This window comes from Vipera ursinii, assembly GCF_947247035.1.
Source record: "Vipera ursinii genome assembly, chromosome: 12".
NCBI lineage: Eukaryota > Metazoa > Chordata > Lepidosauria > Squamata > Viperidae > Vipera > Vipera ursinii.
The window spans coordinates 3,572,440-3,588,271 of NC_139525.1; the positions used below are offsets into that span (position 1 = coordinate 3,572,440).

At 43.7% G+C, this 15,832-nt stretch overlaps 1 protein-coding gene across 2 annotated transcripts in view; it reads left to right on the forward strand.

Annotated features, from left to right (window-relative positions):
* The first annotated feature begins 1,624 nt into the window (after nucleotides 1–1,624).
* NRK (Nik related kinase) overlaps nucleotides 1,625–15,832 on the forward strand; it is a 70,031-nt gene continuing 55,823 nt past the window's right edge. The window contains exons 1-2 of one of the 2 annotated variants that reach the window (XM_083372217.1): nucleotides 1,625–1,912; nucleotides 9,594–9,659. In XM_083372217.1, the coding sequence (XP_083228343.1) occupies nucleotides 1,856–1,912; nucleotides 9,594–9,659 (123 nt within the window). In that variant the 5' untranslated portion in view covers nucleotides 1,625–1,855. Of the gene's footprint in view, nucleotides 1,913–9,593; nucleotides 9,660–15,832 lie in introns of those variants that run through there. The other variant, XM_083372218.1, reaches the window with a different exon arrangement.

Consider the following 15,832-nt stretch of genomic DNA (forward strand, 5'->3'; position numbering starts at 1 on the left):
TTACACACACACACAAACTTTCCTGGAAGTTGCATGATGTCTGATGCCTGCTAGATATCCTCCTGGGAACATTGCTGCAATTGGACAAGATATTAAGATGAAGAGTTTAAAACCTCTTTTACCAGCTGAACCGATTACATGAAATAGGGTACTCTGCTTGCTGCATCTATGGGTCTGTAACATGGGGCCTATATATATACACCTTAGAGTTATAATTTGCACGATGAATTTGAGGCCCTACTTGCCTCTCTGAGTCACTTCTGGAAACTAGGTTAGCCCACGTTACACACCCTGATTGTGGGCAGGTGCTGGTTGTTTTTGTGGCTTGAGCCAGGATGCTCTTCCCTGCAGTGAAGGAAGCTGATGAGAAACACACAAATCCTCCCCTCCCCCCACCGCGGCAACGTGGGGGGTCACAACCTAGAAATGCTTTGAAGAACTTTGGGTGTGTGTGTGTGGGGGGGGAGAGAGAGTTGGACTGCATGAAAGGAGAGGCTTCAGGATTCACTTCTCACCTTATCTTGGATTTATTTTCTGGATGCTTTTATTGTTTTTAGTTGTTTTCGCTGTTTTAGAAATTTAAGCCACCCAGAATCACTGGGTGGAGACGGATGGCGACAGAGGTTCAATAAAAAAAATAAGTAAATTAAATATTTTCACATTCTGTCTTTAAAGCCAGGCCCGTGTTGGGCGAAGAGTAACAGACACCCAGTGATAGAAGCACAAATATTCGGGTTCTGCAAGTTTTTCCCTGAAACCAATCTTGGCCTGGGGTGTCAAGCAGCTTTGCTTAATTTGGAGCCATCCAGTCACCCTGGGACTACAGCTCTCAGAATCCCCAGCTTTCTTGGCTAGGGATTATGGTCCTAGTACTAGTCCTGCCTTAGGCAGCAAAGCCAACGGGGTGAGTTGGGCCACTCCCCCCTCCCTCTCCCTCCCTCTCTCTCTCTCAGCCCAGTCCACCTCACAGGGCTGTTGTTGTGGGGAAAGTAGGAGGATGGAAGAGTATTAGGGATATTTGCTGGAAAGAAAAAGATGGAAAGAAAGAGAGAGGAAGAAAAGAAAAAGAAAAAAGAAAAAAGAAAAAAGAAAAAAGAAAAAAGAAAAGAAAAAAGAAAAGAAAAGAAAAGAAAAGAAAAGAAAAGAAAAGAAAAGAAAAGAAAAGAAAAGAAAAGAAAAGAAAAGAAAAGAAAAGAAAAGAAAAGAAAAGAAAAGAAAAGAAAAAAGTGTCTTGACTCTGGTTGGATCTGCATGGGGCTTGGCCCGTTGAACCCGAGAGCGCGCAACGCAAGCAGGGGAAAGCGGTCGTGTGAACGCAGCTTAACGGCTACCGGAGAGAGGACCCACCGGGGCATCCCCGCAGCCGAGCCCCCTCCTGCAGCTGGCCCCTGCGCCCCCCCCCCCACCCAGCTCAGCTGTTGCATCACCCCTCCCCCCCCTCCACGTCACTTCCTCGCAAAACTTTTCTCCAGGAATGTCTGCACGAAAGTTGTTGTCCTTGCGAGCGGCGGGACGGCGGAGCGGCGGGGTCCTCGCCCTCTGACTGCGGGGGGGGGGGGGGAAAGAAGAAGAGATTCCTTCCTTCCTTCCTTCCTTCCTTCCTTCCTTCCTTCCTTCCTTCCTTCCTTCCTTCCTTCCTTCCTTCCTTCCTTCCTTCCTTCCTTCCTTCCTTCCTTCCTTCCTTCCTTCCTTCCTTTTCTTTTTCTCCCCCGGCGTTTTCCGGGCTCTGCTTCCTGCGCTGGCTCCCAGCGGGGGCTCCGCGGCCATGGTCGACGGCTGAGCTGGCTAGAGCCGCCGGGCAGCCGCCGCCTCGCCCAGCCCGGAGGGCGCCCGCCTGCCCGCCGCCCGTTAAGCCATGGCCAGCGACTGCGCTGCCCGGAGCTTGGATAACACCGACCTGGCGGCGCTGCGGGTAAGTGGCTGCCACCCGGGGGAGGAGAGAAGCCGGGCTGCGTTCCCACCGCCCGTGTAGCCCGCCGGCGCTGCGCCTTCTTCTCTGCGCGCCCAGCTTGAGTCGTGGGGCTTCGGGGCAGAGACGCGGACCCTGCCAGCAAGGCTGAAACGGAGCCGGTTGGGCTCGGTCGTGGGAACGCGGCCGCCACAGCTGTCAGTGACCCAGTTAATATTGTTGAGGAGGAGGGCAGCCAGACGCGCACAGCGAGCGAGAGATCCAGAGAGAGAGAGAGAGAGAGAGAGAGATCCAGAGAGAGAGAGAGAGAGAGATCCAGAGAGAGAGAGAGTCAGAGAGAGAGATCCAGAGAGAGAGAGAGAGAGAGAGAGAGAGAGAGAGAGAGAGAGAGAGAGAGAGAGAGAGAGAGTCAGAGAGAGAGAGAGAGAGAGAGAGAGTAAGAGAGAGAGAGAGAGAGAGAGAGAGAGAGTCGTGTACACATACACACACTAAAGGTAGTCCCCAACTTGCCACCACAGTTGAGCCCAAATGTTCTGTTGCTGACAATTCTTAAGTGAGTTTGGCCCCGTTTTCCGGCCTTTCTAGCCACAGTTGGTTAAACCAATCACTGCAGTTGTGAAGTTAGTAACCGGGTTGTTAATCTGGCTTCCCCATTGACTTTGCTTGTCAGAGGGTCACAAACGGGGATCGTGTGACTCTGGGACGCCGCGACCGTCATAAGTACGAGTCAGTTCAGTTTTGAGCACAAGACCGTGGGGATGCTGCAAAGGCCGTAACTCTGAAAACTGGTCCTAAATCGCATTTTTCGGTGCCGTGGTGACTTTGAATGGTCACTAAACAAATTGTTGTAAGTTAGGGGGACTGCTTTTAGTCACCAAACTCTTCAGAGTAGCATTTCCTCCCCCCCTCCAAACACTCAACTGGAACTGGCTGCCTTGCCTCTGAAAACCATTGTGAATAACAACAACAACAACAACAACAACAACAACAGTTAGAAGGGACCTTGGAGGTCATCTGCTCAGGCAGGAAAACTTTATACCATTTCAGACAAATGGCCGTCCAGTCTCCTCTTAAAAACTTCCAGTGTTGGAGCATTCGCAACTTCTGGAGGCAGGTTGTTCCACCCACTGGTTAATTGTTCTCACTGTCAGGAAGTTATTGTGTTCTTGTGCTTTATTGTGTTATTGTGCTTTGTAGTTTACAGCAGGAATATGCACAATGAAGCACTATGTTTATTCTTCATATTGCATCGTGTACATTCCTGCTATAAACTGTAGTCTCACAATAGGATGGAAGGTAAGTTTGGTCTCCAGTAAATAAACGCCTGGTGCACAGGAATTAAAGACAACGGATCGCCGCTTTGTGGATGGGTTACCTTTACAAGTCCACAAGGAATACAGGTAACCTTGAATTATGACCGTAACTCAGCCCAAAATTCCCGTTGTTCAGTGAGATCTTTGTTAAGTGAGTTTTGTCCCATTTTATGACCTTTCTTGCCTCAGTTGTTCAGTGAATCACGGCAGTTGTTAAAGTTAGTAAAATGGTTGTTAAGCAAATCTGGCTTCCCCCATTGACTTTGCTTGTCGGAAGGTCGCAAAAGGGGATCATGTGACCCCAGGAGGCTGAAACCGTCCTAAGTACATGTCAGTTGCCAAGCATTTGAATTTTGATCACGTGATCGTGGGGATGCTTGCAAAAGGTTGTATCTGTGAAAACTGGTCCTGAATCGCGTTTTTCAGTGCCGTCGTCACTTTGAATGGTCACTAAACGAAGTATTGTCAGTTGGGACTACCTGTGATATACTGTGATTTTTTCTTTCGCAGATCTTCTATCCAGGTCCCTTTCGGAATCCTTGGTAGAGCCTTCTGAAGCATCCCAGATCTTTAAAATCTTTTCCAGGATAATAACTGGAAGCGCAGAGTCTTGAGGCGGTATCCGCTGAAGAGAGAGCAATTGCGCTTTCTTAAAACAAATGTATATTATTGTTGTTGTTCAAAAAAAAAAAAGCAGGAACTGCCTTTGCCTTTCCTGAAGCCACATCAACGCTGGTGATTCACAAGGAGACTCATAAACGCAGATGACAATGTTGTTTCTCAGATATTTTGGGTGGAGTAGATTAGTCTATCTAGCCGAGGAAAGAAAGGAAGTGAGACAGAACGTGTAAATTTGCTTTGATCGGCCCAGCGTTTCAATTGTCTCGTGGGATCTTGAAAAATGTTAAATCGGTCCAGATTTGGAGAAGAGTTTGGGAAATGCTGACCATCGTTAACTCATTCAAATGTGCCCATGGAGAGCTTCCTTGTTGTATTATTTATTTTATTTATTTATTTTGTTACATTTGTATACCGCCCTTTCCCGAAGGACTCAGGGCGGTTTACAGGGTGATTAAAAACAAAGAAACAAAAGTTAAAAACAGATTAAAAAAACTATATTCGTCCCTGCATAAGTAAAACCCCAGTTAAAATTAAAATTAAAACTAAAATTAAAATTCTCAGCCTGGGCCAGAGAGCTCGAAGAGGTTATGCAGGGCGTTCCCTTTGAACCCTAAAAATGCTTGCATTTGTGGTGCTGTAGGTCCCACTCTCCGTATTTAGGGGCTAAACAAAGCAGGAGCCTGAATCTAGAATTTGATCGCACCTGCTCTAGAACTGTTCGTTTGCTGGTGGACCAGTTAGACAGACTGAGGTGCTGGGCTACCTTTCAGTCATTGGGTGCACAGTTCGAATGAGTTACAGTTACAAATGTGATTATCTGTAGGATGTTTTTTCCTGAGTATCTACAGCAGTTTACACACTGTGTGCATCTCTTCCTTGTTGAGGTTGACAATAATCTTGTAAGGTCCTCCACTGTTCAGATAGGGAATTGAGGCTGAGAGATTCCATGATAGGTGGGGACTTTCAATGAGTCTCTGAAGTATGGGGGCGGGAGGAGGAGGAGGAGGGAGGGAGGGAGGGAGGGGAGGAGAAGGAGAAGATTACATTCAACCACCACATATTGTGTCCATGCTCTTAAGATCTCGTTGTATTCTGTTGTGTCCAACTCTTGGTGATCCTATGGGCCAGGTCTCTCCATATCTTCTCCTCTTGCACTACTTCTTTGAGTTTTTCTATGTTCTGGCTGGTGTCTGCTTGGATGGTATCCAGCCACCCTGTTCTTTGACAAGAGCTCCAGCCCCAGCTTAAATCAACCGTTGAGATGAGTTGGGTCATGAGGGCAGTCACACAGACTTGGGCCAACCATCTGGATGGGTTTGGCAACCTCTGGACGTCTGGCCCTTGCCCTAGGAATCCAAAGGTTTTCCTTGTCTCTTTGAGATAGACAATACCCAGAATGGAAGAGTGGTTACAGCCTCCCCCCAAAAAAATTTTAACACCCTTCTTCCACAACTTGGAACTCCTAAAAGCTTTAGGAGATGAAGTCACCTCGTTTTCCATTTGCACGTCTGAAACTCATATTTTAAAGATGTCTCTTTTGCAGCTTCAGCTTGTTTGCAGATTCATAATCCTGAATGCATGCTTTGTCAGAAATGTCATTCCATCCCACTGACCAATATTTTGGATAGCGGAAGGGTGCTTGTTCTGTGTGTGTGTGTGTGTGTGTGTGTGTGTGTGTGTGTGTGTCATTTTGTGCAAATCTCATGTTTGTTTGAAGAAATGAATTTACTTGCTGTGTTCCTTCCCAGCAGTTTCTGGATTAGGGCCATTCAAAGTTTTGTTCTTCCCTTTATTAGGTCAGCTGATCCCTGCCCCCAAAAGTTGGGAAGGGTGGGGTTCAGGAAATCCTTGGATTTGTGAGAGAGAGCTTCTGTGTGTCTTTGTTTCACCAGCAAATAGGAGTTCTGCAAAGTTTTTAAAACTTTGAAATGAGGTTAAGGCACCCTTTGTGCATCGGTGGAGCGGCTGGTATGACTGGCACAGTCGGGGTGGAATTGCTCTCCTAAGGCCCTTGCGATAAATGTGCCTCCACAGTCTGCCCCCTCCCCCACTCCCCAGGCCTTCCTGTCCACAAACGGTCTTATCAATTCCCCTCTGAGTTGTGGGGTTATCGACACACATCCCAGCCCCGGACTTGTTTATATACATACATACATACATGGATACATACATACATACATACATTAAAGAGGACTAGTGTCCTGGGTACAGAAAAAAAATAACCCTCCACAACTTTGGTTAAACTTCTGTGGAGTTCTTTCATATATACTACAACAAGAAAAAGAGAATCCTTCAAGAACCACATCTGACGTCTTTAGCCGTGCAATTTTTTTTATTTTTTTATTTATTTTGGGGAGTTGTGGGAAAAGATGGTTGGAAGCGGCTGCAAAGGAGGATTCACTTAACCGATTTATTTTTTTCCCTGTGGCTGTCCTTACAATTTGAGGGCAGGAATCTTGCAAGATTTTTAGGCCGTGTTACAGAAGTTACAGAATGACAGATTTTGATCTTCTAGTCCAGAGTTTCCTAACCTTTCCGGCTTTGCGGATCATAAACGGGAGGGGGGGAGGAAGGGGGGAGAAACCTCTATATGTCATTATATGCAGAATGTATCTTATTTACTTGACAGTGAGCTGCAAGCCGTTTCTAAGAGTGTGTGGTGTATGTGTGTATGTATGTATGTATGTATGTATGTATGTATGTATGTATGTATGTATGTATATATATTAACCTAACAAGTGAAATTAAACTGGCTGTTGTGTTGAAAATAGCAGCAATCTGCCTTTAGACTGAGATATTCAACTTTGATTGACTCTTGTTCCACTTGGTGGCCCGGCCATGATATATTACAGTCTTCCAGATCGGGCAAATTCTTAATTATTCCAAAACTGGGCCCATTTTAGATGCAGCTTTTCCTTGACCAACCGTTTGTGTCCCTGGACCATTTGATCGGCTTCTTCTGCCAAAAGAGCTAACAGTTTTCCTTTGACAGGTGTCAACACTTTGACCTCAACCATTTATCACTCAGATGTTAATTACTCTAATGGACTCCACCATATGGTTTCTCCTCTAGTTTGGTCTTTACTCATTGGATGAGGAGGCCAGCAAGGTGAAAACGAAGCAGGCAGGCGGTGGCTTGAAGGCCATCAAGTGCGTTTGCTGCCTTCACATACTTCTGGGATTGCTGGCACAGGAAATAGGAGCATAATGGATTTCCTTGATGTTTAAACCAGATGGAGGTTAAGACTTGGCAAAATGGACATTTGTTTTCTGCAGTGGTTCAGCCTGTTTGCTTTGCACTTCCTTGCTTATTTTCAGATTGGCTAAGCCACAAGCCTCTAGATCTCATGTCTGTTGACTATCAGTCAGAATAGAACTGGAAGGGACCTTGGAGGTCTTCTAGTCCAGCCCCTGCTCAATCAGGAGACCCTATCCCATTTCAGACAAGTGGCTGTCCAGTCTTTTCTTAAAAGCCTCCAGTGATGAAGGAGGCTTCATCAGCTTCTGAAGGCAAGGTGTTCCACCAGTTGATTGTCCTCGCTGTTAGGAAGCTTCTCCTTAATTCCAGGTTGCTTCTCTCCGTGATTAGTCTTCATCGTTGTTTCTTGTCTTACCTTCTGGTGCTTTGGAAAATAGGTTGTCCCCCTCTTCTTTGTGGCAGCCCCTCAAATAGTCACCCCTAGTCCTTCTTTTCTGTAGACTGGCCATAGTCAATTCCTGTAACCATTCTTCATATATTTTTGTCTCCAGGCCTCTAATCATCTTAGTTGCTCTTTGCACTTCTTCCAAAGTCTCAGCATCTTTTCTGTAATGTGGTGACCAAAACTGGATGCAATATTCCAAGTGTGGCCTTATGAAGTTTTATGAAGCGCTACTAATACTTCACCTGATGTTGATTCTATGCCTTTGTTTATGCAACCAAAGATTGTATAAACAGAGGCACAGAAGCCTCTGCTGCCACACACTGCCACACACTGCTGGCCTTATGACTAAATTGTGGTGGGCTCCATTAACACCTCTCTGAAGTGGAACACATTATGAGGCAGACACTAATAAGAATGTCGCCCATATATAACATTAATTCTGGACTTCCTTTTGTTTCGCTCTTAAGATTAAACAAATTTTCAGTTTTACGTGCAGCTACCTGAATATTGCAGACTTCTTATTGAAACGCAAGCATTTACATATTCAAATCACTTTAGGATTATTATTTTTTTAAAGACAGCCTTGCATTAAGTTAATTGCCACAGGTGGTAAATTAACCTATTTTAAACCTTATTTGCATCCTTAGCTGAAGCAGAAGTTAGGTTTTTGTGCCCCAGCCTGTAGAAGAGTGTGGAGTTTAGCTGTGGTAGTGTGACCTTAACTGCACTATGATTTTGGCTATGCCGTCTTTCATCTCTTTTCCAAGCTGTTTTTAGAAAATAGAACTGCCTGACACCGGGTGAGGTTGACTCTAGTTTAATTTTGGGTTCTGTTGATGTTCTCCAAGAATAGATGTGGCTCCTTTGCACAAACATTCCAATATTCCAGAAGTTCTTATCCACAAGAAACATGGAAATGTACTTTTGTCTTAATTTGGTTCAGATAAGAACTCTTTATTTGTTTGTTCATAGCAACAGTACTTAGATTTATATACCGCTTCATAGTGCTTTACACCCTTTTCTAACCAGTTTATAGAGTCGGCATATTGCCCCCAACAACCTGGGTCCTCATTTTACTGACCTTGAAAGGATGGAAGGCCGAGTCAACCATGAGCCGGTGAGAATCGAACTGCTGGCAGTGGGCAGAATTAGCCTGCAATACTGCATTCTGATCACTGCACCACCACGGCTCTTAAATTCATATGGAATTTCTTTGCTGCTCATCTTGTAGTGAAAGACTCTGGGCAGTTTCCAACTTCAAAACTTTAAAATCTTAAATGGGTTCTATGCAGATGGGTTCTATTTGGCTGTTAAGTTCTTAAACCTATTGTTTTTAATGGACCAGGGGGAATTTAACCATCATTTCACAGACTGTATTTAAGAGGCAGCTTTCGTATCATACAAAGATGACATTTCACCCGTGCTGCCTTCCTTATAGATGGTTGAAGAGTTTGTGTACCAAATTAATACAGTCACCCATTTTATTTTATTTTATTTATTTAATCCCATTTATATCCCGCCCTTCTCCGAAGACTCAGGGCGGCTTACAATTTTAAGCACAAACCAATGTGCTTAGCAATAGCCTTCATTCTATGTATATGCCTGCTTATTAGGGCTTTCGCCCCCCCCCCCAAGCGGCATTATTACAAAGTCAGCTTATTGCCCCCAACAATCTGGGTCCTCATTTTACCTACCTCGGAAGGATGGAAGGCTGAGTCAACCTTGAGCCTGGTGGGACTCGAACCTGCACTAATTGCAGGCAGCTGGTGTTACTTAAGGAGGCATTAGCCCACTGCTCCACTTCTTGCTTCACAAGAAGTTATTCTGGGCGGTACACAACAGTCAAATAAAATCACAAATCTATAAAACAATTTTTATTAAAGATCGAAATGTTTTTTTAAATGAAAATATACAACCCATAAGGCACAGAGAGAGGGGCTATGGTTAAGTTTGTAGAGTGTGCATAGCCATCAGCTGTGGTTCATCAACCCCAAGATGCTTAGCCAAACAAACCACATAAGGTTTGGATGCAGTCTGTAAAACTCCGCCAAGAAGCTAATCTTCCTAAGACGCATATTAACTTCTTCTAATTTAATTCTTTTCTAGGATCCAGCTGGAATATTTGAACTGGTGCAAGTCGTTGGAAATGGGACATATGGACAAGTCTATAAGGTATGGGATATTTCTGAAGGATGGATGACTAAAAAAATTAATATATTTAATGGCAATTGGGTATAATACTTTTTGGAAACAAAGGTATGCTTGAGCAAGGTGTTGGTCTAGATTAGAAGACTTCCAAGGTCCCTTCCAACTCAGATATTCTATTATAACCGTGTGTTGTATGACTTCAGTCCATGGCATAAACATATGATTTGAATTTTCTTCAATTTACACTGTGGTGGTCCAGCAAACAGATTAGTTATGATTCGAAAGGGTTTTGCAAGTTACATTTTAGTCTAACTGTGGTCTGTAATAGGTGTGAATTTTTGAACCATGATGAAGGCAATTGTTCATCATGAGAACGAAAGTGAGGTCATCTCCATGTGTGCTAAGAGGAAAAAAATCAGAACTTTGAAATTGCGGTTCTCTTAACAGGTTTGTACATTCAGATGTTGCTATGAATTTCTGACTGTGTGTATGACAGATAACTGATTCAATGGCAGTCAAGACAAAGGACTTGCACAGCTTCCTGTGGCCTTCAAGGAAGTGTTGAAGGAAACCAGGAAACCAGGATTAACCATAATTTCTTGCTATATCCACCTGACAAATTATGGGTAATGCTTTCCAAAACAAACCAGGAGAGCAGTTTTTAATTTTAAATCCAGTAAAGCTTGACAATGAAGGTAAATTAGAATGTGATTTGATTTGGATAAGTAGAAGATTTCATTGTTTGCACAACTTAGCTAACCAAGCTTTGCTTATCCAGAGTTTTCTAACAATTTATAACAATTCACCAAATCATAAACTTCGGTTTATAAGCTGCTGTGGTTGGATTCTTTAAAACTATGGCTGTTTGATTTTGGCTTAGTCAGTTCAGTGAATTTGGCCTCAATAAATTGACTGGATACGACTTAATATTATGTGCAAGCCTGATTAAACCTGGATTAAGGTTGGATAAGGTATCCTGGTTTGCTTGGACATCATTAGCCATGATTTTTACATTAGACACAATAGCAGTGAGGGCTTGATGGCTGATTCCTCTGCTGGTGCAAAGGGAGAAGCAAGACAGACATTGTTTGGCAGTGATCCTATATTAGTTTGCTAAGCCAAACCTCAATGCATCAAATGCGGCCAGTGATTAATGCAACAAGTCTTGAGGGGATGTGATGCTGTCATGTAACTAATTCCATCTGATTATAAAGCTCCAAGCATCGTTGATTGATGGCTGAACATCCATTCCAACTGTTTTTGCTGACGTTCACTTCCTCGCTGACATGTCTTGTGGTTATTGTGCAACTTTTGGACCGTTTGGATACAAAATAAGCCGTTGTGCATATCACAGCAGGAATCGGCTTTTATCCATGACAGATGTTTGAAAGTGATTTTTTTTTTACAAGAGATACAGCTTGGAGCTTTGATCTGTCACTCATCCATCAGGTGTGAAACCAGATGCTTTGTTTGGGTGTACCGGTTGTCCTAAAGACACAAGGTGTATATGGTAGACTGTCTGCCTTAACACAGCAGGAGAACCCAAACTCTTGTTTGTAAATCACAGCTTATTTATTTACTGGTTTGCAGTATATCCCATCTTTTACCTTTTCACAAATAACTCAGGGCACCGAACATATCCAACAGAACTTCCTGTTTTCCCTTCAACAAGAACCCTGTGAGGTGGGTTGGGCTGAGAGAAGGGGACTGGCCTAAAGTCACAAACCTGACTTTCATGGCTAAGGTGAGACTAGAACTCACATTCTCCCAGTTATTGGCCTAAAGTCACCCAGCTGACTTTCATGGCTAAGGTGGGACTAGAACTCACATTCTCCCAGTTATTGGCCTAAAGTCACAAACCTGACTTTCATGGCTAAGGTGGGACTAGAACTCACATTCTCCCAGTTATTGGCCTAAAGTCACCCAGCTGACTTTCATGGCTAAGGTGGGACTAGAACTCACATTCTCCCAGTTATTGGCCTAAAGTCACCCAGCTGACTTTCATGGCTAAGGTGGGACTAGAACTCACCATCTCCTGGTGATTGGCTCAAAGTCACCCAACTAAGGCAGGACTTGAATTCCTCATCTCCTGCTTTCTAGCCTGGTGCCTTAATTACCAGACCAAACCAGCATATATATATATATATATATATATATATATATATATATATATATATATATATATATATATATATATATATATATATATATATATATATATATATATATATATATATATGCTGGTAAGAGACAATCTGGGCTGAAGATCTGTTTGGAGCTGGAGAAAAATAGATGAATCATACAAAAATCAGTTGTTTCCAGAACTTTTTTTTCCTATTTTTTTAAAAAAAAAAAACACTGCCCAGTGATAAGGCCTCTCTGTGCCAGACTTAAGAAAGGGCTGCATTGTGCAGGCATGTGGTTTCCATAAAGCCTGCTGGCCTCCTTTGCGGCCATTTCATGCTTTGCCCAGTTCTTTGAACAGAAGGTTCCAAAGCAGGGGAAAGGATCTGGCATGGTGGGACTTCTTTGAGCCTGGAAGCTATTTGTGGTTTGAAGCGGGGGGGGGGGGGGGGGCAGGGGGGAGGGAAGGGGGAAGTAACATCTTCATGTTTCTGGGTTTCTCCTCAAAGCATCCAACCCAACCTCCAGGAGACAGCCTTTCTCCTGGGCAGAGGAACGAACAACACAAAAGAGAAAGTCAAGCTATTCTCCAAAGCACCTGAAAGCAGGACAAGAAGCAACAGATGGAAACTAACCAAGGAGAGAAGCAACCTGGAACTAAGGAGAAACTTCCTGACAGTGAGGACAATTAACCAGTGGAACAACCTGCCTCCAGAAGTGGTGAATGCTCCAACACTGGAAGTTTTTAAGAAGAGACTGGCCAGCCATTTGCCTGAAATGGTATAAGGTTTCCTGCCTGAGGAGGGGGTTGGACTAGATGACCTCCAAGGTCCCTTCCAACTAATTATTATTATTATTATTATTAGAAGTCGTGCTTGAAAAGGAGTTAGCAGCGAGAGCAGATGGCTTGGAGTAGAATAATAATAGAGTTGGAAGGGACCTTGGAGGTCTTCTAGTCCAACCTGCTCTTCAAGCAGGGGAGACCCTATACCATTTCAGATAAATGATTGTCCCGTCTCTTTTTGAAAGTCTCTAGAGATGGAGCATCCACAACCTCTGAGGGCATTGTTCCGTTGGTTGATTTCTCTCACCCTTAGGAAAGTCCTCCTTAGTTCTAGGTTGCTTCTCTCCTTTCTTAGTTTCCATCTGTTGTTTCTCATCTTGCCTTTTGGTCCTTTGGAAAATTGATTGATGCTTTCGTCTTTATTAAGAAGCCCTCAAATATGGGAAGACTGCTATCGTGTTCCCCAGTCCTTCTTTTCGTTAGACTAGACATTCCCAATTTCTGCAATCGTTCTTCCTATGTTTTAACTTCCAAAACCGCCCACCCCCAATCATTTCTGGTTTTGTTAAATTCTGGCTTTGTTAAATTAGGAATGGTGGAAACAGTCTATCAGTCACCTTGAAGCTTGAACTGGAGAAGAGCACCATGCTAAATTTATGAACTACTGTATTTACCAGGAAGTGCTGAAGAGAAATAGGCTGTTAACCAACACAGGCTGGAAGAAAAGAAAAAATAATAATAATTCTATTATACTGCTGAGCTTCCAATCTGTTGACTGTTTCCTCTAGATAAGCGTTGCCAACTGCTTACGGATTCTTTGATTTGATTTGATTTTTATTTATTTTTTTTAAAAAAAGAGAGCCTTGCTTTGTCTTTACTGACCTAGCTTTAGATGCAGCGATGCAGGAAAACCGAAGGCAAGGGGGAAATTACTCCTTCCTGTAGTTCGCCTACAATAACGTGGCATCCTGAAAAGTTAGACTCAAGTCTCTTCCTCCGCTTTGATTTATTTGCGGCATTGCTCACTTGTTCCATGTCTGTCTGAGCTTCGCCAGACGTTTTGTGTCCATGCTGATCCTTGTCTCACCTAAATGGATTTGAACTGACTTATAAAATTGTGAATTGTCGCAGGCAGCATTGTGAGGTTTACATCCCAGCTATGTGAATGTGGGGAAGAGCTGACCCATTTCTGCTCTTGAGAAGTAAGCCAGGTGTTGCTTGAAGAGAGTTTTTTAGCAGCCTGGTTGTGTTGGTGGTGTGCAGTTGCTATATTTAAGCTTGGGGATTTGGCAACAAGAACATATCAAACTTTAGCCCAGTGGTGGGATTCAGCCAGTTCACACCACTTTGGCAGAACTGGTAACTAATTTTGTGTTGCCCAGACCCAGAATGGACTTCCGAAAGCGGCATCCACACAGAACCGGTTGTTCACATATTTGAATCCCACCACTGCTTTAGCCACTTAAATCATTTTCATCCCAATCTTTTCAGCTTCTTTTAATCTGTTCCTGTCCCACTCTAGGATCTGGGATTTGTAACTCGGTGCTAAGTGTTCCATTACAGAGGTTGGATGGTGTGCAGGAAGCCTGCACAATAAACAGGTAGCAATAGCACTTAGACTTATATACCGCTTCACAGTGCTTTACAGCCTTTTCTAAGCAGTTTACAAAGTCAGTATATTGATCCCAGCAATCTGGGTCCTCATTTTACTGACCTGGGAAGGATGAAAGGCTGAGTCAACCTTGAACCAGTTATGATCAAACTCCTGGCAGTGGGCAGAGTTAGCAATAGCATTTAGATATCACTTCCCAGCCATCTCTAATAGGTTTACCAAGTCAACATCTTGCCCCAACAATCTGGGTCCTCATTTTACCGACCTCGGAAGGATGGAAGGCTGAGTCAACCTTGAGCCAGTCAGGATAGAACTGCTGGCAGTGGGCAGAATTAGCTTTCAATACTGCATTCCACTGCTCTTTAGAAGGCCAGATCCTGAAGCTAAAACTCAAATACTTTGGCCACCTAATGAGGAGGAAGGACTCACTGGAGAAGAGCCTAATGCTGGGAAAGATTGAGGGCAATAGAAGAAGGGGACGACAGAGAACAAGGTGGCTGGATGGAGTCACTGAAGCAGCAGGCGTGAGCTTAAATGGACTCCAGAAGATGGTAGAGGACAGGAAGGCGTGGAGGAACGTTGTCCATAGGGTCGTGATGAGTCGGACACGACTTCGCAGCTAACAACAACAACAACTGCATTCCAACCACTGCACCACCACAGCTCCCTAAATCTCTGTAAATTTGCAAGGGGCGATATTTGGCGTGAAAGAATTCAGATAGTCCAAGCCTTGCTGAATTATAGTAAAGGGGTCTTCTCATCCAAGTCCTTGCTCAAGCAGCAGACCCTATACTGCTTGCTATTGGCACCGATGATGTTACCTAGTTGGGTCATGAAATGTCTACAAGAAAACTACCAAGTTCAGAGAGCACCAAGGACCCCACAGTTCAACCCTCTGTTCAAACTCTCTTCTACTTATAGGAAGAGCCATTTCCAACCTCTAAATCTGGCTTTACGGAAGAGGGTCCACCTCTGAATCTTCTAAAAAAAAAGTTCCTTGTTTGATATCTTGCTTCTAGGTGACTTCAACCAGATGTTCCTTCGAGGCCCTTAGAGACTTACGTCCCTTTCTCCCCAGCTGCTAATATATCAGTCATTTAGCTATTGGTGGGGGCTTATGGGAACGAGAGGCTTAAAGCCTCCCCAGGATTGATTTCTCTCCCCAGTATATAAATTAATCTCAAAAGACAAAGTAGAAGCAGGGCAATCAGAGATGTAATTCACTTTTGATATAATATCTGACATTGGGGCAGACGTACAAAATTCACTTGGGATCTCTGCCTTGGGAGACAGGAGGATAAAACCTTTCCCCTCTCACAAGCAGAAAGCTCATTTTTGAAGTTTTATTCCCTAAGAAGATTTCTACAGAACGATGGAATCCAATGGGACACTTCTTTGTTAGAAATTAAACCCCTCGGGGCCACTTTTGCATTCCTTGTGGCAGAAGAACTTATTAAATTGAGGAAACGATGAATCTTCCCTGATTAGCTGTCATCACCAGCAATGTAAAATTTTGTAAACCTTACGAGAAATTCAACCACTTATTGAAATGTAATCTGCTTTTTTTTAATGTCTGTATATATATTAAACTATTGCATTTTTCCCTCTGGGTATTCTTAATTAACCAGAATTAGCCATAGACCTCTGCACTGCATTAAAGTAATTTCCCAGGAATTA